At 37.0% G+C, this 24,123-nt stretch overlaps 1 protein-coding gene across 3 annotated transcripts in view; it reads left to right on the plus strand.

Moving 5' to 3' along the window:
- Window positions 1-24,123, plus strand: part of LARGE1 (LARGE xylosyl- and glucuronyltransferase 1) — a 347,716-nt gene that overhangs the window by 156,103 nt on the left and 167,490 nt on the right. For all 3 annotated transcript variants that reach the window (XM_085048913.1, XM_085048911.1, XM_085048912.1), the window contains one exon: window positions 479-665. In XM_085048913.1, the coding sequence (XP_084905039.1) occupies window positions 560-665 (106 nt within the window). In that variant the 5' untranslated portion in view covers window positions 479-559. The remainder of the gene's footprint in view (window positions 1-478; window positions 666-24,123) is intronic.

Here is a 24,123-nt window from a genome sequence, read left to right on the forward strand (position 1 = left end):
CAGACTGGGTTATTTCAAACTTTACCTTTCCTTTTTCAGTTCGCTCTCTTGAGTTCATGACCAACTGCAGACAGATCACTGATTCAGTGCTGTGACTTCTGCTCTTTGGGAGCAGGTGAAGAAATGCAGGTGGCTTTCTCTTACCTGCCATGGGACCCCAGAACACATGAGCATCAAAGAATTCAGGAGTTCCTGTAGAGTAAAACGAGGGCAAAACCACAAATAAAGCTACCATCACTTGGTTAGATGCACCTTAGTGTGTATTTTGGTGATATGATGTGCTTTATTGACTTCTTGTCTTAATTCTAAAATTTGTTACTAAGTAGTCATGGATATTTTTGAAATGGATACCACCTTGCAGTTGCAGTAACCTTTTTTTTCAGCCCTGTTCTTTTAACTCTGTAGGAACACTGGCATAGTCTATAACTTTCTGTAGAGAGATAAGCTGTTGAAATATTTTTTTCCCTTTCCTTTGCAGGAACTAATATGTGGGAGGCTGTGGACTATCTGCTTCCGACATAGGAACAACATTGAGTTGGGAATCTGCACTCCTGAGAGAATGCTGGGAATCTGCAGAGGGCGACGGAAATTCCTGGCTGCCTCTCTGACCGTCCTTTTTGTCCCAGCAGTTACGTGGATTTATCTGTTTGCTGGGAGTTTTGAAGGTAGGAGAGGAATAATGGTTGGGGGGGAGTTCTGGGGTGTTCAATGATTTGTATCTGGGCAGACAAATGCAGATCAGTCGTCATTGATTTTATTTAAATAAATCTCTTTTGGCTTGCATATGAAATAGTTCCCAAGGTGCAGATTTCAACAAAGGGCCTTCCTTTCCATGTGCTCACTGCTGAGGATGGTGAGTTAATTACTGCCCACAGTTACTTGGTTTTCCACTCATCTTTGTACTTTGAAAAAGTGCAACAACTCCCCCCCGCCCAGTTTACTAATTTTTGCTGTGTATCTTCTAATTTTTAAAAGTTGGTCTATCCTATTCCATGTAAGATTTTTAACATGTCAGATATGCTGAACACAGAAAATCAATGAAGATCTATATGTTCCTTTACATAAAAGTAGTTTGTTTCCACATCCATCTGTCAGTGGATTGTTATAGTTGGAATATCTTTCTGTCCCCTTCTTTCTTTAGGTGGAAATCCTCCAGTTTATAGGTACATTGATTTGCAGCTATGTAATTAGCACTTTTTATAGGAAGACTCCGAATAATCACTACTTTGTCTTTTAAATTGCCTGTCTGATGAAGTTTTTTTTTCTGGCCTTACAGAAGTTCAGCAGTAATACTTCAGTTAGGTGAGGCTCAGAAATTCTGGCTCTCCTAGTTTTTGCTACTTTGTAGCTTTTATTTTGCTTGTTTTGCTTTGGAGATGGAGCATTTTATGTTGGGCAATAAGTATGTTGTTTTGGTAAGAGTGAAAAAAAGCTGTTCAGCCTTTGTAGTTACCTTAGCACAAGGAAAGGTGTCCCAACCTTGTAAAATCTATCCAGACATCAGTTCACAATCTGATAAATTTAAAAAGGCATTGTTTAAAATGTCAAGCTTCTTTCATGTATCCTTGGCTGATGAATTCGTGTTTTGTTTCAAAACAAAATGTGCTTCCAAGTTAAATTACAAGTAAGAACATGTGAAGATTTTCAGTGTGTGTTACATATGTGTCTGAATTAGTTACATGCCATGTACAAACATTTGTTTATGCAAATTTATTTGGGTAGTTAAAATTCTACCTTAATGTGCAGTAACTCTGTGAGCTCATTCTAGAATGAAACCATTTTGGGATTCATGTGAAATTGAGAATACAAGGAGTGGTAGCTGCATACTTAATAATGATCAGGCAGGCAGAACCGTACTGATTTTGTTTGATTTTTAAAAGCTGAGCAAATGCAAGCCTCACCTTTTTGCTTTTAGAAGAATATTATGCTGCTTTGTCGTAATGACTATTTTAATTGTGTCCACAGTTGATAATGCCATGGTGTTTTAAATTCCTCTGTGGGTAGAATCCTTTGTTTTTACAGAGAACTCAATACAAATCTTGAAATTTGCTGCTACATGGTATTTGAAGTGACTTAAAGCTCTCAGTGTGAATTAATCTTAAATGCAAACCAGGGAGCAAAGCCCATTACCTATTACAAAGCCTAGCACTGGAAAAAGACTGGAAATTATATAAAGTTAGTAACTCTTGCAATTATTTTTCTGTATCTGTTTTCTTTTTCTCTTAAATTTGGATGGAGCATTATTTAATCTTTGTTGGTTAAAAACTGAGGTAAGTTAGATATTTAACCGAATAGTAGCTAGCATTTTCCTTAACCTCTAGGTATTATGGTGTGAGGAGCCAATTTAATTTTAATTTCAGTCTCAATATTGGTTGCTTAAATTCAAGGAAGATTGCATCAACTGGTCATGGATTCAGCCATTTCATCACAGAAGGCAGTCGGGTTGGTCAAGCGTGATTTGGTGAATCCATGATAATTATTGTCCCATCAGGCCTGGGAATGTTTCTGTTTGAAGATACCTACATGCAGTAGTAAAATCACCTCAGTCTTTTATTCAAGAAGTCAAAAGGTTGACCCAGCTGACCCAGTCATAGCAAAAAATATTGTGGGTATTTTTTTGTTATTTTGCAGTTTTTTTCTTTGTCTATTTCAGGGCTCTAGGTTCAAATGTCTCTGTTATATCTACAGTACTGTGTCTGCATTATATATTCTTGATGTAATTAGGAATTCCATAGCTCATCCATGTGTTTATATCTAAGAACTTCAGTTACTCATTTGCCATAGCATGGGAGTGGGATCACAGTTAGAAACCCTTTATGAGCTTTGTTTGTAAATCTGTAATATAAAATGTGTCTTACTGCAGTTAGCTCCCATGTTCTGATTTTTAAATAGTTCGCAATTCCTTAAGACAGACTTTTCTTTTATTTTGGGTTTTGTTCCCCTGTCAGAAAGTACATGGCTGCCTGCTACTTCACAGTTGTCACTCAGACACTTCCAGTAAGACCCTTCCCTTGGAGTATTCACTGGAGGTGGTGTTACCCAAGCTGTGACAGCAGTAGCTACTAAAAGCCTCATTAATCATGTATAAATGTCTATTAAGATTATGAAGTAGAATATTAAAGATTATATTAAATATTGTATAGCCTTTGAGCATACCTCGTTACTGTTGTTTTTTAATAATGCACAAGGACAGCATAATTTCAGTTATCAGTTACTTTGAATGAAAAAGCTAATTGTTCCAACATTCTTAGGTTGTATTCAAAAGACAAAATAATAGAGTAGGAAGGGTGGAGTGCATTTAAAACAGGGAAGAGGAAATAATCAAATAATACATGATGAATTTTCATTAGAAAGAAAATAGCAATTTCACTAACTAGCGGTAGCTCCATAAATAGCTTAATTTTCCAAGCTATATGTAGCAGTTTTCTATCACCCTTACCAAGAAGGTCATGTAAAATGGAGATTTAGAACTGCAATTTGACCATGCTTTCTAGATTACTGATTCCTCAAAAAAGAAAAGAAAAAAGTCCACTCTGGTTATTGTTATGTTTTATAGTCACCTCCATTTTGGCAGGATGAAAATACTCTTGAGTTCCCCGTCCCTGTGTGGTGGATCCACTTGAGGCTGAAAGCCCTAAAATATGTGTGTTGGCCTCTTGTGTAGAATATATTTCCCAGCAGAGAAGGAGCCAGTAAAGTAACCTTCAGGTGAAAAATGGAAATGTTGTGTGAGATCCTGTAGGCAGGCTGAGAGAGAGCAGTTGACTCTGGTTTCTTTTAGCTGTCTGGGTAGCATTTTAAAAAACAGCCTGCCTTCTTTCCTGGGACTTGCTCCCCTTGATTGTCCTCTTTTCTCTCCAGTGTTGGGCAGCTAGCATTCCCTGGCAATTCCTTTCAGTCAAAGTCATCTGTAGAGACATCACTGAAGCCCGAGTTGGGCAAACACCTCACAAAATACAATAAAATAAATTGAAGAAAGGCTGCAAATATTCATATTAGTATTTAAATGGATTCGCTTTGATGCTGTTCACATTCTTTTTGTGTATGTTTCCAGAAATATTCTAGTGAATATGTTAATTGAGAAGACTGTCTATGGAAACAATGAATATCCAGTTTTAATATTCATGGGAAGTAGATTCTGAAATCATATTTGTGAATACTTGAATCAAAAAACTGATTCTGGGGGTTCAGCTTAATCCAGTTAAGTGCCAAAGTTTATCACATGATCTGTGTGCATGATGAAAACTGAATTTTTAATGCCTGAATTTTTAATACTTGCATTAAGTTGCTTATAGGAAGAAGCAAACAAATAATTAGTTACTAAAACGTCTATCAGACATTTGCAACTGATGAACAAACATCAGAAAATAATTCCTTCACAGACAGGGTAATCAAAAAGACACGAAACCCAGAATTGGTTTTTTATTATGTTTTCTTCAGTTGGCCTAAATTTTATCTGGGATGTGTCTCAACAGGATTAAACAAGAAAACTTAATCCAGTATCCACTTAAAATAGAAGCTTCAACCTTTGTATTGATCCTGTCTTTTTAATAAAGTTCTGAGAAAAGAAGTCCTGAAAGGGTGCCTCTGCATCTAGTGAGGGTGTTACTGTGATGAGTGCCTGAGCAGGTTTACAGGAGCCATGTTTCAGTGAATATTGGCTCTCTTTAGTTTAAAAGCAATCCCTTCATTTACATTCTGGAGTAAATGGTGGTGGCTTACTCCTCTCATGTTCCATTTATTTCAGGCGATAGAGAATTGTCACTTGAACACTTCTAACTCTGTTGCAATCACTTATACCTTCTTAAATGTTTGGGGATCCTACAAGAGTAAAATCAATCATGATAGCAAAGACCTCAGGTTTATGTGAAGTTTTGTTGCATTATCCTGGAAAACTTGTTCTTCTATGAAACCCTGGTGATTTGGTTATACAGAATGCTGATGACGAACCAGAGGTCCATGCTATGAAAGCTGAGTCTCATCTCGTCATTTTTAACTTAGAAGTCAATGATCCCATGTTTATTTTGTTTTACAGACTTGAGAAGCCTTATATGTCCAGCATCTAAGAAAACAAAGTTATTAAGTGAATATTGAAAGAGTTTTATTCCCCATTTTGTAAACAACCAGTCTGCCTGTGAGCAGTGACAGGAGATTTGAAGTAGTTTCTGTACCAAAGCAAGAATGGCCTTTTGCCCAGAGTGTCAGCCAAAATACACCATGGTCATGAGAAGCTTTTGGAGGTCAAATCGTGAAGTTAGTGAGGAGCATGGATTTTTTTTTTTCCTCGGCCACTTTTTCAATTAAGCTTAAAATTCTGCAACACAATTTTGTCCTTAACTAGTAAGGTCTACTCCAGCTCAGCCCCTAAATGCTGAAGTCAGTGCTGTTTTTCTTTAGCTTGCCAGGAATTCACATCCTTAAACCAATACCCTGTCATCTCAGGAGAAGCCATGAATCTTGCAATGGCCACTTCTTTTGTCAGTGTGCTGTGCCAAATGAAAGCAAGCCTGCATTGCTTCTTGGAATTCTTGTACAGAGGGCACAGGTTTTCTTTTGACGCTGATGTTTTTAAGTACATGCTTTCAGAAAAGTAAGGTAAGCTGTAGGCTTACTTTCTTCTCTGTACAATCTCTGGATTGGAGGGTATGTTTCTTTGCTTCCAAACACCAGTTTTCTGTTGGCTTTCTTTTTCTAGGCAGCTCTTAATTTGTCCTTTTTGGCAGAAACATAAAGGTCAGAATGAAAAGGAATTCTGTGACAGGAATGAGGGGCCAGCTTCTTTGGAGCAGCAGCTAACTCTGCTTATAATCAGTGGGATTTCTCAAGGGGTTTGTTTCATCCTAGTCTTCCTCCTTCTTTGAACAAATCTTTGGGAAAACAGCCATCTGTAAAAGGTGCATTACACAAAGGCGAGTAAATTTCTCTAAAGAAGACATCTGGAGGCCCAAGGGACATCTGGATGCTGAAATTCTCTTAGGGCTTCAGGGAAGACTAATAGTAGAAGAGCTATTTCCTGATTATTCCTCCTCAGTTTCAAAGATAGGTATTTATTAACTGTATAGTCAAAACATGTTTTTTAGTAGAAAAACAGAAAAGTAAGATGAGCTTGAATGTCTTGCAAAAAAAAAACAAAACCCAAAAGACAAACCCCAAGAAGTAGTGGTTGGCTTTTTGAAACAAAATGTGCAGTTACAAGTACACCAGAACTCCTTTGTGTGCTGGAACTAATGTAGCCTGACTTGCTGTGATTGATGTCATGCAGCTGATTGATGTTGAAGTTGCTTTTCCTACAATCAGGGCATTTATAAAATCTAGCTCCCATATGGATCTCCTGGTATCTAAATAAATCTTGAGCTCATGCTGCAGTGTATTTCTCAATGGTAGAACGTTTGGCATCTCTCATCTCTCTCTCTCTCTGTGTTTCTGGCAATTGTAGGAGTTTCATTACCTTTGACTTCTCTCCTCTAACAAAGTAATTTGAAATTAATCAATGAGCTTTAAGGGCAAACAGGCAAGCAGGTCAACATGTATATGCATAAGATGAAAAAATACCTGAAATAGAGATGCTTTAAAAGACTGAAATGAAAATTTAGTTTTTGATTCTCAAAACAATTTATTTGCGCAGTTTGATTTTTGTGAAGTTTTTGTATTTGAAATTTGCAGGGTGTTTTTCAGATTAGGAAAAAGTTTGAAATCAAAATCTGTCGTTAGACAGCAAATTGCATCTGTACTGCCTTCCAGTACTTTGAAACTTATATTACTTATATTTTAAAGATTTATTTAAATGTATATAATACCAGAAGGAGGAGTCAAGTTAAAAAATAAATTCAAAGAATTACTTCACAAATCATATATGGTCATTCTTATGTTCTGCAGATTATGGTCTGAAATGGTTTAGAAAAAGCAACTGAGTGGGAAAGTTGATACCCTGTTATTGGGTGGATGTTTTAGGTATGCTTAGCTTAATAATAGCAGTGTCTTCAACACATCTCTTTTATTCCCTCCATACCCTTTTCAGACATTTTTCAGACCTGACAGCCATTGAATTGTTCAGCTGAGTAATTATTTCCTTCCCTTGAAGTTTTACGTCTCTTGTGTTGCTTTGCAATTCTTGTTTCTAGACTTGAAAGAGATTTTTATTCTTATATATCTAGATGTCCTTGGACCATTGAGTGAAATGCACAACTAACTTCAAAAACAGTCTGACAGCAGTCATCCTGGTTCACTCAGCTTTGTGGATACCAACAAAAAGAGGGAAAGTTGATGACCTGGAGACTGATGTGTTTTTAGCCTGAGATTCTCTTCCAGTTTAACCCTGTTCAAGCTGTCCTGTGACAATAATTTCTTCTAACCTCTGGTATGACTGCCCTTCTCCATAATTCTGTGAATTGGTCAAAGTCCAGGGTGTAAACATCAAGGTTTTAAACATCCTTTTTTTTTTTTTTTTTATTTTTATAATTCTGTTTACCTTTGAAATTGCTAAATGTCAGAGTTTGTAGAGATGAGGAATTAGAGAGGGAAAACTGAAAAAAATTAAAATTACCAAAAAAGAAAAAGTCAATGAATTGTCACATTTTCCTAAATTAAATTCACAATCCAAAGGAGACTGTGCTTCTGCTTGGCATATTTACTTCAAAAAATAATTATAGGCCTAGTTAAAATATTTTACTGTGTAAGTAAAGTGTTTCACAGGTACTGTCAGGGGTGGAGATGCTCCACTGTGAGCAGCTGAGGAAGCCTGGGCAGCTTGTGCACTGTTTTCCAGTCACTGAAACCTGGGTCTCTGCATCTTCAGAGTGATTATTGTTCTTCCTAAGCAGATTAAACCCAGTGCAGTTATGGCTGTTGGTGCTACAATAGGATCTTCATTTGGCTCTCTAGACACAGGATTGAGGTTGTCATGGTGTGGTTTAATATCAAAGAATGCTGCATACCATTTGTGTAATATATAGAGGATTATTTCTGGAGCTGAAATAAAGCTATAGCTAATAAGATAGAATTACTCTTATATATTGGAAAGCACTTGAAAAACTTGCTGGAATAAAAAACTGAAAGCTATCTGTTTCTTATGTGATGAAGTAGAGTAAAAAAAAAAAAAATCCCAGAATAGTTACGTTTCTCTCCAACATTTTCTTCCTTTATGATTTTTCCTATTTTATCATTCACTTTTCCTTTTTTACAGTAGATCTCTCCCAGAGTAGTTGCAGCAGTCTTTGTTTAATTTGGGTTTCAAAATGGCCCCATCAGACAAATTTGTAGGTTCTTCTCAAAACTACACAGAGCAGTTACTGATGTTTTATGGGCTTTATTACATTGATGGAATTGGCTGGTAATTCCTTCATCTAACCCATGCATTCTAGATACACCATAGCTTTTCTTCTAGTCTGATTTCTGAGCTTGATTTTAAAGCTGGTGGAGGATTCTAGCACACCTCTGAACAAAATATTCCATCCTTGTTAAAAAAATACATGCTTTAATCTCTGTCCAGGTATTTCTGGCTTCAAGGTGAGAAGTGAAAGATGAGAAGTAGATGATGGGCAAAAAAAAAAAAAAAGAAACAACCCCACCAATGAAAAAAGATTATTTTAACAGTTTCAGTTTCACGTAAAATAAGCAATCATGGTTATGAGACATTGCAGTATATAAAGTGCACTGCAAGAAATATCACCTTGAGAACTGTAGATGAGAGTGCTACAGTGCTACAGCTATCACAACTTATAGCTGTTTAAAAGAAGAGATAAATTCATAGAATAATTGCTAATCTTCCCATAGCTAGTAGAAGCTAGTTATCATGATGATCGGTTGCAATCCCAGTCCAGAAAAACTAATTTGCCAGGCAGAATATTTGTTTTGGGCTCCAGGTTACTGTACCTTTTCAGTTGTGAATAATAACCTTTCAGAAAGGATCAAATTGCAGTTTTAGTTGCAGGTTAAGAACATTTATTAAATTTAAGAAGAAAGATTTATTTGGGTACTAAATTGGCAACAAATTATTTATGGGATCAAGGCTTATAAACTTATAGTTTATCAATATTGTATTCTCAATTGTCCAAATAAAACATAAATTCACTATATAGTGATTACAAGTTACTTTTAAAGCATTAGAACATGGAAGATTTCTCATCCATTTTTCCCCCAAGATTAAGACATTCAGCATTCTAGAATCATATTGAAACCATACCACCACTCTAATATTTTGCAATCAGTATATTTCCTGCCTGTCTCTGGATTTAATTTAAACTAACTCCATGATTTTGCTTGTTAACTTTAGCAGGAATAATGTTTTTGGATGAATGAATACTGTAAAAGTCTCCTTTTTATTCTCTACTAATCAAACTGTTGTGTGTCTCAAGGGATCTACACTGGTTTTAACAAAGGATTCTTTTGGTCTGAAATTTAATACATACAGAATGTTTTCTAGCAGTATTAACTATAATGGATTTAGCTATTTCACCTCTTGCTTCAGTGCATTACAAACCCAAGGGTTTAATGTAAAAATCTCAACAGAGAGGTTACATTTTGTAGAATATTCTTATAGGAACCAAGTTTAAAAATCCATCTGCACAGCCACACATAATTATTGGTTTCCAAGGAACTCCAGCTAACTTTCTTCAAAGCTTTGCCAATATACACAGAGGTAAGTAAGTCTGAAAATAACAATTATCTAACTTATTTGAGCTGGGTGAAGGTATTAGTTGCTTGTTCATGCACACTTGAATGGAGATGTGATGAATTAAGTGGTCTTTCCTGCAGAATGCAAATGCAGTCGTTTAACCAAACGATTGAAACCTACTATTTATCTCCTTTAAATTGCATGACTTTGTTTGCCCACGAGCTGCCTCACAGTAACCTGACTTCAGAGTAGCTGATGGTGGCTCTCAGCTTCATACTGAGTTTCTTGCTTTTAAGAGACTTAAGAGCAGAATGTACCTCTGTTATTTGTGTCCTTTTTTTCCCTCTCCCCAATTTTAAACATTCACATACGCCCTCTTTCTCTTCAGCTGCCATACTTGTACCTCAGTGATTTGATATTAATAGCAAACATTAAGCAGTTTCAGCTCATCAGAGAAGAGATATTAATCATCATCAGGCCCAATGAGAAGTTTAATTTTCTGCTTCTCTTTTTTCACCGAGCTCTGGTGGCTGTCACTTGCACTGATGTCTGTGGGACATTTAATAATCTACTTCTGAAGATGCATTTCAGTGGTTTCTTTCCTTTTATTTCCTCTGTCAATCTCAGTGAATTTCATCATTTTAGGCTTTAATTGAAGACCACTGTGAGGAGATGGAGAGAAGAAAGGTGTTTCTTGAACAAAGCTAGTTCAGGGACTCATGGTTTTTATTGTATTCAGGAGGAAGATGGGTTAAATCAAGATGCTGTAAACTGTGGGAATTGTTCTTTTGGTATGTGACTTGCTACCTGTTCCCTTGAAAAATTCCATATCCTTCCTGTCCTCAGCTGCTGTGTATGGGCATGTATTTATTTGTGCCTCAGAACTGTGGTTAGATTTGCAGTGCAGTATGGATGATGTGGAGCACACTGAATCGGGGGATGACAAGAAAGAATCCACACTGAAAACTTCATAAAACATCTTCCAAAACGACATCTGTACTAATAAAAGCACTCATGTGGGATATTATACTAGCTGACATAGCAGTAGCTGTTTAAAATGGCACATCTCTTAGACTGGCACAAACTTACCTTACAGAGAAGCCTTAAACTTAATAAAATTCTTTTCAGAGGTGATGTTACTACTGTCACCTGTTAACTACAATGAGACAGTGAAGTACTGTCTGTACAGTTGTTAATGTGCAGCCTGCATATCTCCCCTCTTTCAGGGGTTTTATCAGCTTCTAAGGGGGTTTAAAAGCAGAAGGTCTCCCTTAGCAGCAGGAGGTTACAGTTTTCTAAGTCAGAGGAGGACAGATCAGACTAAGACAAAGCAACACATGAAGCTTAAAAGAAAAATGGTTAGTCTTCTGTGTGTGTCAGATGGACTTCATGTATTTGTAGACATTAACTTGGAAAAATTTAATATTACACATTGCAATTGCTACTGCTAAAGAAAGGACAGAACCCTTTCCACCAACAAATCTGCAACAAATAGTACTGTTTTTCTTCAGTTGGCCTAATAATTTATTTTGCAGTTTGATTCAGGGGAGCCAGATAGAGGATGTTATTATCAACCTGAAGCAAAGCATAATGGTAATTTTGTGGAAAAAAAATTCGCATCATACTACAATCTATGAACATATCTGATGTGCAGAGGAGGATGAGACATGTAATTTCCTTTATTTTTTTATTAAGGGCAAGGTATTGCGCTTGCAAACAAATTGTTTGGAAAAATATTTGCATATTTTAATAGACTCGAGTTTTTAATAGGTAAATAATTGTTTGCCTTACACATCCATCAGTACATTACAAAGAGGAGAAAGACATTATATTATTAGAATATTGTTTAGAAATATTCTACTAGTGTCGTGGGGAATCGTTTGACTGCATGTAAGTAATGGAGTAATCTGAGCCATTTCTGAACAGGGATGTTTTTCTGCTAATTACAGTTTTATTGCACAAAAGTAAGATACTTGATACAGGAGCTGTGGTGGAATGCACTCTGGTTAGAGGCAAACAAGTAGTGGAAATCTTCTGCTGGTGGAAAGATTATCTGTGGTAATTTCACATGTTGCTTGTTGGAAGAATCAGATTTTCAGCAAGTGAAAGTAGGAATTGCAAACAGATTGTTGACAGCTGGAAACTGTTTTTAGTGGATTGCACAGAAAAGATGTTCTAATGGTGTGGTGAAAACTGAGAACGTGAGAATGTAATCAGGAATGGAGGAGCTAATGAATGAGAGTGAGGAAAGAGCAGTGCTCAGGTGTTACTGTCACTTGTCATAAACAAGTTCTTGGTGGAAAGCTGAATGGAGTTACTTGCAAGCCATCTTTTTTTATAATAATCCAGGCAGGAAGAGAAGACAAAGGAAAAGATATGCATGCATTGCAAGTAGTGGGATGTAGTGAAGAAAAGTGGATTCATATGGAAAATAGAAGGTATTATCTTGAGGAGTCAGGAAGACATTGAGTTCTGTTATGGAAGCACCATTTGCAATATCACTGAAAGCAGCCTCGCTGTGCTTCACACTAAGCTTGTATTTGAGCATCGTGTATGTGGGAAGAGAGTCAGCACCATGAAAATGTGCACATTCCAAATAATTCATTAGGTTTGCATCTTTTGAAATTTACAGGGAATTTTTCTGTGGGAAATCTATTCTGAACATAAAAGCTACCAGTCAAATTTGCAAATTGATGATTAATATTTGGTAGTCACCAAGTGTTTGTGGATTTAACTGAATCAGTGTTTTAAAGGCGTAGGAAATCATCAGTAATTGTTAAGAGAGAATTTGCTGTTACAAGGACTATGGATAAAATGCTTATTTAGCCCTCTCAAGAGCAAATACAACATTAGATGAGTGATATTTTGAAGAGAAAGAGAAAAGTAATCCTATAAGTGAGGCATTTTTGGTGATGGCTGATGGTGGAAGGACTATTTAAGGCTAATTTAAGTCTTTTTAGACCTCCTAGCACTTTCTATTATTAGTCTAACTCAAGAGCAGAGGCTATACATCATCAGCCCTGCAGTAAGACTACTGATAATTATGTGGTTCAAAATAATACAAAGACTAGAATAATGAAACACAATGACTACAACTTGATAAGGAATTCATATTCTGCCTGTGTACTCAAATTGAACAGTTCCAATGTATCACAAAAAACTTAACTAGAAGTAACTATAACACTCAAGTTCTGGTTAATTATTTTCTATTCGTATAAAATGAAAAGTATGCTTCTAAATGCTGAAACAGAAGAAAAGGAAGAAAAGAAATGGAACTGAAAGTGTCACTATTGTTTTAGGATGGCTAGTTAAGCAAGACCATGAGATAATGGCTGTGACATTCCAGAGTATGGGCAAAACCACATTCCTATTTAATGGTATTGATGATTTGTCTCTAAAGAAAAGAGCAGAATGTTGTTACCAAATTGCTGACAATGCCAGCATTGGGTACAGGAGAGAAAAAACATAAGCAAGAAGGTCTTTTCTTCTTCAGATAGCAACAATAGGGTAAAACAGATCAGAACTTCACATAAGCAGTAATACAATATGTTTGAATTATTATTTCTGAAGATGTTTGTTGAGAAAGTGTCTCTTAGTTGCTGTCCTAAAGCGTATGGTAGAAGGTCAGACCTCTTCTCTAGCTGTTTAAAGAGAGAAAGGTTGATAAATAGTGAAATTCTCAGGAAGACAAGGACTGCACATTTGTATTCAAAGCTGCAAGCTGACTAGACTTCTCATTGCATACAGAAGTGGATTTGATCAGAACATAACAAGTTACAGCCTGAAATTGTAGCAATGGGAGATTCAGGTAGAGTTTGACAAGAGGAAAAGCAGCTCTAAACAGAAGAGAGTTTGAAGTGTCTTGATAGATTGTGAACAGGAGTTGTGAAATCTCCACCCTAGTTTTTTTTTTTTTTTTTAAATAGGGCAATACAGTGGCAAATTAAAATCAGTGTTGGTAAGTGTAATGTAAGGCACCTTGGAAAAGAATAATCTTGATAAACTATAGTGGACTCTTAGGTGATCATCACTTCTTTGGAACTAAACCTTGGACTTTGAATAAATGTTTCGAGCAAAGTTAAATTTGATACTGGGGGTTAGCAGGTGACATATATATGTCAATAGCCATAGGCAAAACTTGATAGGCCTTGCTAGTTATTAGAATGGAAGACTTAATTGTTTTTTCCTTTCTTTTACCAACTTTCTAAATACACAAGAGCTCTCTAAATGCACAAGACAGGGCAGAGCTTTTCACAAGAGCAGATACTGTTAATAACAAGACAAATGGGTTTTATCACATCAACAATACATTTAGAGTGCAAATGGGGAGAAAATATCTGTTCATCAGATCAGTGTACTTCTCACGGAGTCTTTCTGTGGTATTAACGAAATGCAGAAAACTCTCACCAGTTTTAATGCAAGACTCAAGCTGTTTAAGAAAGGGCTTTTATGATATTTCAGCCTGGGACAACTGGGCCGTAGCTCAATAACTGAAAAGGTCCCTTCTAATCCTATGCAGTATCTTTGCAAATATATTCCATATTTGCTTCATGGAGCTCTCTTGGGTTCCACTGAACAGGAAATAAATAATCTCCTTTGCTAGAGAAGGTGTATTATTTGGAGATTATGTTTTGGCTTCTTCATGATTTTAAAACACCATTTTTCAGGATTAAAGCAGCAGCAGAGCTGATTATTTAGCGGTTATTACTTGATGAGGTAATGACACTTGCCTTCTTTCCTAAGCACTTTTTGATCTACTGATGAAAACCACTCTATAGGCTAGGTACTATTATTGTTAACAGTATTGGAGTGTTGGGAACTAATTAATCACACCAGCCTTTTTAGGCAAAGGAAAAGAAGTGCTGATGGAGAAAAAGGAATGCTGTTAAGCTTTAGGAATGCTTCTTTTTGAGTGACAGTCTCACTGTGTAACGTGAGCTCCTCAAAGCACTCGTGTGCACTTGTGTGGGAAAATGGATTTCTTTCAAAGTGGGTGGCTCAGGGTTTATTTGGGGGATGTGTGTGTGTGATCAGGTTTTGGTAGCAGGCAGGGGGGCTGCAGGGTGACTTCCCTGAGAAGCTGCTAGAAGCTTCCCTTATGCCCAACAGAGGCAGTGCCAGCCAGCTGTGAGATGAAACTGCCGCTGGGCAAGGTCATGTCCATCAGCCACAGTGGTGGTGCCTCTGGGATAATAGAATTAAGAAGGAAAAAAAGCCCCAAACTGCAATAGGAAGAGCAGCTGGGGAGAGGACAGAGAATATGTGAAAGGGAGATAGTTGGGGAGCAGAGTGAAACCCCCATAATCCTGGAGGAAATGGTTAGCAACATGCTACATTATGTATTACTTACAATATATTCTGTATATTGTTTTTTAGAAAGCTGTTGATGAAATTTGGTTCATTAAGTCCAAATTTGAGACTAGATAAGCACAAATGAGTTATTTATTCACCATGTAGACCTTCAATAACCTTCAGGATATAAATGAGTCCATGGGAATCTTTTATTGCAGTTTTCCGTGAGTATGACAAATTACATCTTTTTTATAAAATAAATATGACTGTCAAAAGGTTAAATGAAATAACTCTTTCTGAGAGTTACAGTGCTCATGGGGAAGTCATCCAAGCCTCTTGGCTTTCATGCTCTTACACTCCAATAAACTTGAGACTGTCTTCAAAAAATAAAACAAGCAGTTTCTCTGCCGTTAACCACATGAAATGAAATAACTTCCTCTTTTTTGTACTTCACATTTTACATCGGTGGAAGTACTCTTGAAACTCTTGGAAGGAGTAGTCTAAATGTTAAAGAGAAAGAAAGAGGTGATGCATCAAGACTGATACTTGAAAAAGTAATCTGAGCTGTTGTTATCCAGATAAGTACTGGAATACCTCTTGTTTCTTCCAGGTTTCTGTTATGTGAATGGAGAAATATTTCCTGGTTTCATATTTTTATGTATCTACAGCTGTGTGGCTGTGGTGGGTTGACCTTCACTGGCTGCCAGGTGCTCACCAAATTCACTCACGCTCTTCTTCAGCTGAATGGGGGAGAGAAAACATAACAAAAGGCTCCTGAGTCACCCCACAACCAAAATCTTGTTAAGTGAACCCAGTATAAAGGTAGACCTTTTATTTAGTCGTGCCTTACAGATAGTTATGCCTAATGTCTGTAGCCCCTAATTTCTCTGCCCCCAATTCCTTGCTGAAGAATTTATTGTGATACTATACATATGTTTGGCTTCACAGTAGACTGTGACAAGAGCAATTAATCAAAGAAGGTAGAAGACATTTAAATGCTCAGTGGCTCTTTTGAAGTTATTAGTTCCCCTTCCTTCCACTCTGCCATTTTCCAAACAACACACTGAATGGTCATTCTGACTACCTCAGCTTGGTGGACAAAATTGAAGGCAATTTCCCAATGTCTTTACAGAGAATTCTTAGTGATTACTATGGCTTTTGTTTCTTACTTACGTGGTTGTTATATCTGCGTTCATGTAACTCTATTTTCTGATCAATGGTGAGGGTAAAAGCAGCAACAAAAAAGAAATTCATTGAAACTGTTTTCTCTCCAGTTTTCCTACTTTTGCCATTTTTTACTGCATCACAGCCTGTCGCTGCCATGCTCTGTTGCTCACTTGCATGCTCACCTGCACCCCTGTTTTCTCTTTCACATTTGTGCTTGCTTCCACTCTATCACTTTCAGCCTCACTCACTCAAAATCCTGTCACTCTGCTCCTCTTGCACTGGCGCTGGTTCACACATCCCTCACACTCTTACTTGTTCCTCAGTGTTTTCACACCTTGAACCCTTTTAAGCCTTTTGTGTTGCACGTCTTTTTTGTGCTTCATTTCACTCTGTCTCTCTGTCACAAATGTTCAATTTTCTCTGTTTCATTACTGCATTCCTGGGGACATGTTTGCAGTGCTGCCTAGCGGGAATAAGGGCTGCTGTTCTAGTATTTCTCTAATAGTGTTTATGTTCCTTGTTCAGCACCAGTGATGATGTGACCAGAAAACTTTAACTGCTGCTAGTTTCCCTCCACATGTACATAATTAATCTGCATTCTCTCTTTAAAAAAAAAAATACCATTTGCGTCTTTTTTTTAAAACTGATTTTCACTAGAAAAAATATCAAGTTTGTTTTGGAGATGTAAAACCAACAATACTGTTCAGCAAAGTTATAATGTGTTCTGTGTGAAAGACTCAAGGAGTCTGGAAATGAAACTAAAAGAACAGAGTTTGCATCCCCCCAGTTACAATAGATAAGATCCAATATGGTTCAGATTTTCCTTTCTTTACAAAAATGACATTTCAGAATTGAGAAGTCATGCAAATCAGTTGGGTTTAGTTCATCTGTCTAATGCTTTACTCTGCTGTATATTCTGCTCCTAAATACCTGCTTAGCTATGCTTAACATAAAAAAAAAACCCAAAAATAAAACCCAAAACCAAACCAAAAGAACTCAACCACTGACTGCATTTTATGTTACTGTGTTGGGACTCCTCCTTTTAATTAAATATCCCCTTTATGAGTAAACTTCTCCTAACCAATATAGCTTTCTGTTCTTTTTTTCTTAGATACTCTTCAGCTGTGTGGGTTTTTTTGCATCTGTTTTATTTGCACAAACTTACAGGCTTATATTTAGGGCTTTCACTGCAGAAAATGTGATGAGAAATCATATGGCCAGCCAAGAGAAACTAGAAAACAAGATTTTCAGATAGTTCAAAATTTCTTCACAAATCCATGCACTGCTTCTCTCTGTGCTTACTGTTGGTCTTTTTTTTAGCATGTTCACATCGAGGCTGGTGAGGTGATGGAACAGGTTGCCCAGAGAAATGGTGAATGCCTCATATTCAGAAGCATTCAAAGTCAGGTTGGACAGGGTTTTGAAGCAACCTGACCCTAGTGATTGATGTCCCAACCCACTGCAGGGGTGTTGGACTGGATGACCTTTAAAGGTCTCTTCTATGTCAAATAATTCTATAGTTCTGTGATTCTATGTTGAACTAATAGTGGTGTGGTGGAGAGTGTTTTTCCTTAGTGTTTGCTAGTTGCTCGATAGTTCTAACGTTATTTCACTGCAACTAAGAATAAATAAAAGGTAAGATGATTTTCCTTTACGCAGAGAAGAAACTATCTCTCTGTCATTTATGATAAGAGGGTGAAGGGGTGCTAGGAGGGAGATTTTCAGATGTTTTCTAGAAATAAGCAAAGCAATTCATTGTGATAGGATAGCAAAACCCAATGTATATCTACCTTGCATTTAGAAGCACTGCTGTTGCATATCTAGCATGCACTGCTGTTGGGAAGGTGGAACATGGATTGTTTGGTGTGCAGCCTGAGGTGATCCAGCCCCACTGGTGTCAGTGACTGAGCTAGTTAATGAAAACATCTCTGGTGTGTCTGCATTCAAAGGGCACAGAGGGTGATGTCTCTCCCACTTCCTAGTTCCCAGTGTCAGCAGTTTGCAAAGCCTTGGGGCAAAAGAATCAACAGAACTCCCAAATTATTGATTAGTTGTTATTGGGGTAATCACTGTTAGTAATTATGGCACATTATTTTAATATCTGTTTGCAGTCAAAGTAAAACTTTCACTATCTGAAATACAGCTTGATTCAGAAGATATTTAAAGAAGTATCATGAGTAGCATACCTACAGGTATGTCCATTCTTCTGCAGTGACAAAAGGATATGTTTTTGAATGATGAAGGTTTAAATAGATCATTAAAGTTTGAAGTGCATTTTACTTTGGGAGCAGAGTGTGATAGGGGAAGAAATGTTATTCCCTGTCTCTAATGCTTTGCTTTGATTCCTGGATTGTTTGAATTGCCAGTAAGACCTGTGTGACAAAAGTCTGTCTAGAACAGAAGTCCATGTTAGCTGAGGAATAAAAAGCAGTTTGGGCTTGGTAAATGGCAAAACTGTGTGAGGAAGTTATTCTAAACTGTGCTTGTCCTGAGTAAGTTTTTGTGGTAGCCAAGAGGGGACATGAGCAGGACAGAGAGGTTATTCTGTACTGCCTCATGTCATTGCTGGGGGCAGGGAAAGGGACTTTTGAGCAGAAGGGGTTCCTTCCTGGTTGAGAAAACTTGGTGGAGGGAGCTGTTCAGCCTTGTCTATTATCGGGGAATTATCTGTGTGAATAATTTATTTTTTTATACCTTTTATTATTAATGTTGTTGCTGTTACTGTTTGTTTCCTTATCTCATTGCCATTTCCAGTAACTTATTCTTATCTCAGCCCATGATCTTTGCCTTTTGTGCCTCCAGTTGGAGAGGGGTGGGAGGTTGGCACAGAGTTTTAGTGGGGATACTGAATTGGAGAATATAGTTCCAAATCCACGACAATACTGTCTATGAAATGGCAGGACATAGTCTGCTCCTGGTTTGGGACCTGGTTTGGTTATAGTGGGAATTCTTCCTGCCAGCTGCACAGTGGGATGTGAAATGCAGCTGCCTTATTGCAGAGCCTGACAAGGGCTCTGTCCTTCCTGCAGTGCCCTCCCTGCTGCCTTTCTTCTGGCTCTCTCTCTGCTGTGTTGAAGCCAAAAATAGACACAGCAAGACAGCAGGTTGTGGAGAGAGATGACCAATATCTGTGTGTTTGCAGCTAAAGTTTTTACAAGTCACTCTGTAAAAATGTGGCTTAGTTTGTTGTTGATTTCCAAGTCTGTACCATCAAATGAGTGTAAAACTTAAGGAAGGGAATGAGTTATCAGCTCACTGGAGGCAAGGAAGGGAGGACACGAAATGTTTTAGCACATAAATCAAAGTGGGCCTCTCAATTTTCTCAAAATTTATCAGAAAAGAAAATTCAGTACTTTTTTTTTTTTTAACAGTTCCAGTAATTTCTTTAATGAGTATTTTAAAATCTTTAACCTTCAAGAATAATTAGTCTCCAAGTCTTATCATTCTTTTGGTTTCATAGATATTTTCCTTCCCTTAAAAAAAAAAAAAAGAAAAAACTGATTAATTATAAGAAGATGGATACTTAACTAAGCTTCAGGCTTCTTGGTGAGTCCTAGCCTGAAGCTAATAAATGTTATCTCTGGCAATTTAAATGTTTTTTTTCTTTTAATTGCATTTTCTTTAAAATGGGGATATGTTTAAAAAATTGCAAGACAAGGTGATATATAACTGTCATGAATGAATTAAACTCACCCATAAGGAAGCTTCATTATTTTCAATATTTTTGGTGTCAGAAAAATAAAAAAAGATTATATCTGTCTGTCTCTCTGTGAACGGAAAATCCTTCTCTTTTCTTAGTCTGTAAAATAAGAAAATGTAATAGTAAAATCTCAAAAATAGGCAGAAGGAGAAAATAATTTATATAATTCTTCAAACCTTTAAATATTTTAAACACTCTCAAGTTTTAAAGATTTAATAGAATTTAATTTGACTGATGGTGTCTCTTTGGCTAGAAAAAATATGACTTACAGTATTGTCAATCCCAAACGTCCTAATATCCTGAGTTCTGGATCACAAAAATCATGACATTGAATTTTTAGTTTTGTTTCTAAAGCAACTCTGCATCTGTTCTCCTAAAAATAAGTCCTCATTAGTTACCATTTGGGTTATGAATTATTAGATCAGAATCTATAACTAGATAACAACTTCAAGTTTTGCTTCGGCATTCTAAGGAACAGAAAATCTGCTTGCTACAGAGAAGAAAACCAAGGCTCTTAGTGATAGTTCACTTGTACATTCACATCAATTGAGATTGTAAAATCTAAGCTGTACTTGTAAGGCAGGCATATGGGATTTTCATTTCAATGAATACTGGATTTTTTATATTATCTGTCTTGAAGTTCTTAGGAAGATTTGTTGGAGAATTATGACATCCCAAGTAGTACTTGGGAAGTGCATCTTATTTTCCTGTTCGCTATCTTTGCTACTTATGGCGTGGGAGTGCTGAGTGCTGTTTCTCTCTGACTCTGAAACAGCCATAGGAATCCTTAGTTTTCAGATAACCAGGCCAGGACAGCAGCTTTTGGGAAATTCTGTGATAATGCATAGTGATTTGCACTGCAGTGTGCAGCTACCAGTGGTTGTGCTGACACTGGGCAGCTCGTCAGGGGTCACAGAACTTGGCCACCCATGCTTGTGGCGATTTCCTGCGTGTTGACTTAGGAAAAGAGTTGTGAAATGTCTGTTTCCTCCTTGATGGTTTGCCTTCCAGTTAAAATGCGGCAAGAGAGAGCCTTGTGGATGAGCAGCAGGGAATGTGTTTGTTTAGACCCTGTGTGCAGAGGTGGAATAGGTAGTGTAGGGCCTGATCTTGTCAGCAGCAAAACCTCCATGAGCTTCATCAGTGTGCACTTCTCAGGACCAGTTATAAACTGGGATGGAAGTCACAGGTTAATTGAGTTCAAGGCTATTAAGGACATCCCAGTTGTCTGAATTGTTCTTTGATGTGTAATGATCAGTCATTTTCAATGACAAAAATGTGTACTCCATTTCTCATTTGAAATTTGGCTTCCAGTTGCAGGTTCTTGCTAAATCATTTTCCATAAGATTAAACAGCTCTTCCATACTGCTCTTTTCTTCACGTGGAAGAGCTGACATAGTTTAATCAACTCACCTTGCAAGCTGAACAGTTTGATCTCTTCTAATTGGGGGGCATTATCTCTAGTTTTACATTTTTTTCTGCCACTTTTCTGAAGCCTCTCCAGATTTCCAACACACTTTTAAAAATGCACGTGACAAAAGTCATGGTGGTATGAAATATCATTTTCATCAGTACTATGTAAAGAGGTACTACATATATTTATCACTTCCTGCTCTTTACTCCCCCAATTATACTTCCAAGTACCAAATGACTTACACTCCCAGTTCTTGAAACTCTTATTTAATTACTTGCTTACCTATGCTGATTTTAAGTCCTTTCCATGATCACTGTTTTCCAAAATGCATGTTTCTGTTTTATAGTCTACATTGTTTGTTCTCAAAAGGATTCCTTTGCAATTGGACATAATCAGTTTTATTTTGTCTTGAGTGAGCAGGATTGCCCCATCTTTAGCATAATTTACACTACTGACTTTGTATGTAAAGTTTTGGGTTTTTTTAATTTCCAAAGCATCAGTAAATGTTAAATAGGAGCCACCAAAGCACTGAGAGCTTTGAGGTCTCAGCAGCTATTCCTGTTTCAGTAACAGACACTTGGTGCTTCCAATCTGGTTAAGTAGCCAGGTTTTAGTTCTTAATATAGAATGTCCTGGTACTGTATCTTTTCAACATGAAAATTTTTTACCAGATCAGATACCTTGCAATGCCTTCATATGTTAGTATGTACATATGTGCATAATTTTTAGTTGCCAACTTTAAATCAGGTGAAAAGAGAAAATCAGTCTTACCAGATCAATAGTAAAAAAAAAAGCTGTCTATCTTTAATTATATTCCTATCAATTAATTTTCTATCTTCTGACTTCTGGATTAACTTTTTTCATTACTTTAAGTGCACTTAGTGCATTTGGCATCAGTGCAATAGGCCCAAGAGCCATCATCATCATTTTGTTTCCCCTCTTTGAGTACTGAGACAGAATAAATACTCAAGTCAATAAAACAGCCTGTCCTTTCTGATAGGTATTATGTAGTGTTCTTGGCTGTTCCTGGCAGAAATTCCCTCCTTTATTCTTGAGCACACTGTCTTCCCCTGGTTATTTAGTGTGGACCACTGGATAGAAGATATCCTGGTTTACGTTCCTGTTAACAAAAGTCAAGTCTTAAAGTTGTCTGCAATGCAACTAATTATATTATGCAAAATCACAGTGCTTATTGTGTTCCAAAATTACAGATTTTCTAGAATTTTTTAATAAGGGAAAAGGTCACATTCAGTTGAAGTACATTTAGTCTGCCAAACGTGCACTGCTTTCCAAGATTTTGGTGTGTGATGAGTAGACATATTTCTTGTCTTTTCTCATCAGCATGTTAGCTTCCTTCATTCTTTTTAGTCAAGTATCAAAAGCTTTTCCTGAGGGCCTGTCCCTTCTACCTTGACTCATCTGGCTCCAAGACCCCTTCTGAAATTTTTGTGAAGCCCCATTTTAGGCCAGTGTTGGAGCATCATGGGCTGAGTTTACACCAAGTTTACACCTGCAGTCCAAAGAACTGAACCTATATATCCTTGCACAATAGTTCTACCTTAGTATGACTAAAGTGACACTTCCAACTGTGCACCACAGTGAGGCTTCACAAGGGAAGAATTATGAGCTTTCTAATCTCCTCTCTGTCTTTAAAATTCCCTGTTTGTCTATTTTGTTAATGCAACTATCACTGAGAATTCAATGGCTGATTTATAGTTTTCATAGCTCTTAAATAAATGACACAAATTTAGAAAAGGAAACTGAATAACGTTTAACCTGTCTTACACAAACTGTTCTTTCTTCTGTAATATTGGAGTGTATAGACCTGACTCCCCTCTAAAAATGAAATGGAATACCTTTATAAGCAATAGCTGCTACTTACTGCAGTCAAGTCACTTTTTCAACACCTCCAAAAGTAGGTCTGTCTCAGTATTCCTTGGGACTTGGACTTTTTCCCTGGAATTTAACTTGTAAATCCTCTTGTTCTTCTTGTTCCCCACAGACAGGACCATCTGGACATTGTTATGTTGTAATTGTGGAGAGCCTAATATTTTTGTTTGTTAGGATTATGGGATTAGTCTGGCTTTTAAATAAAGTGAAACAGACATCTTCTCATTAACATTTATATTACTTCTTTCTTACGTTGGTTGCAGCCAATAGTACTGAAGTGTAAGTTTTGTGTGATTTAGTAGATTTTGGTGCTGTGAGATATGGCAGCAGATTAATGCAGAGTTTGGCTTCACAGGCGAAGTGTGGAGTGTGGTAGAACTTCATTAGTTCACATACCCTAAACATTTGGATTCTGGCACTTCCAAATTCCTCTTTGAAATTTTAGAAATGTGATTCTCCAGGCAGGGGCTAAGGTGCAGTGGAGATCACTAAGCTCTGGCATGCACATTCTTTAGCTCTGATTGTGCTCTTAGTCCTTCACCAAAATCACTGACATAAAGGAAATTTCAATTACGCCAGGCAAAAAATGCACTTGGAGTCTTCTGTGTGATGTAGACCGCAGGATTTTTTTAATTGCCTTTTACAAAAACTTGTTATTGATTTTAAAATATACAGAGACAGAAAATTTTTGGTGATTCTTGGTGAGTTATTTCAATGCTTAATTACTTTTTCTGCTCAAAATTTGACCTGCTTCTGTCTTTCATTTTTGAATATTCAATTATCAACCTCTGGTTCCTGTACCAATCTCTTAGAATTGGAATTGTCTTCTTGGAATGAACTTTACTATTTCTCTTAGGTACTGAACGATATGAGCAAATTGCCTACTAGCCATACTTTTGTTTATCTGAGTAAATATCTGTCCTTCAGCAGTTTATTCTGAAATAGGTTTTCCAGCACTTGGACCATTGTACAGGTCTTTGCATAATTCATCTTACTGAGTTCCTTGTTAAGTAAAGATCACCAGAACAGAACAGTATTCCATATTCA

The sequence above is a fragment of the Lichenostomus cassidix genome, chromosome 1Aa (assembly GCF_008360975.1).
Source record: "Lichenostomus cassidix isolate B80296 chromosome 1Aa, HeHo_3.0, whole genome shotgun sequence".
NCBI lineage: Eukaryota > Metazoa > Chordata > Aves > Passeriformes > Meliphagidae > Lichenostomus > Lichenostomus cassidix.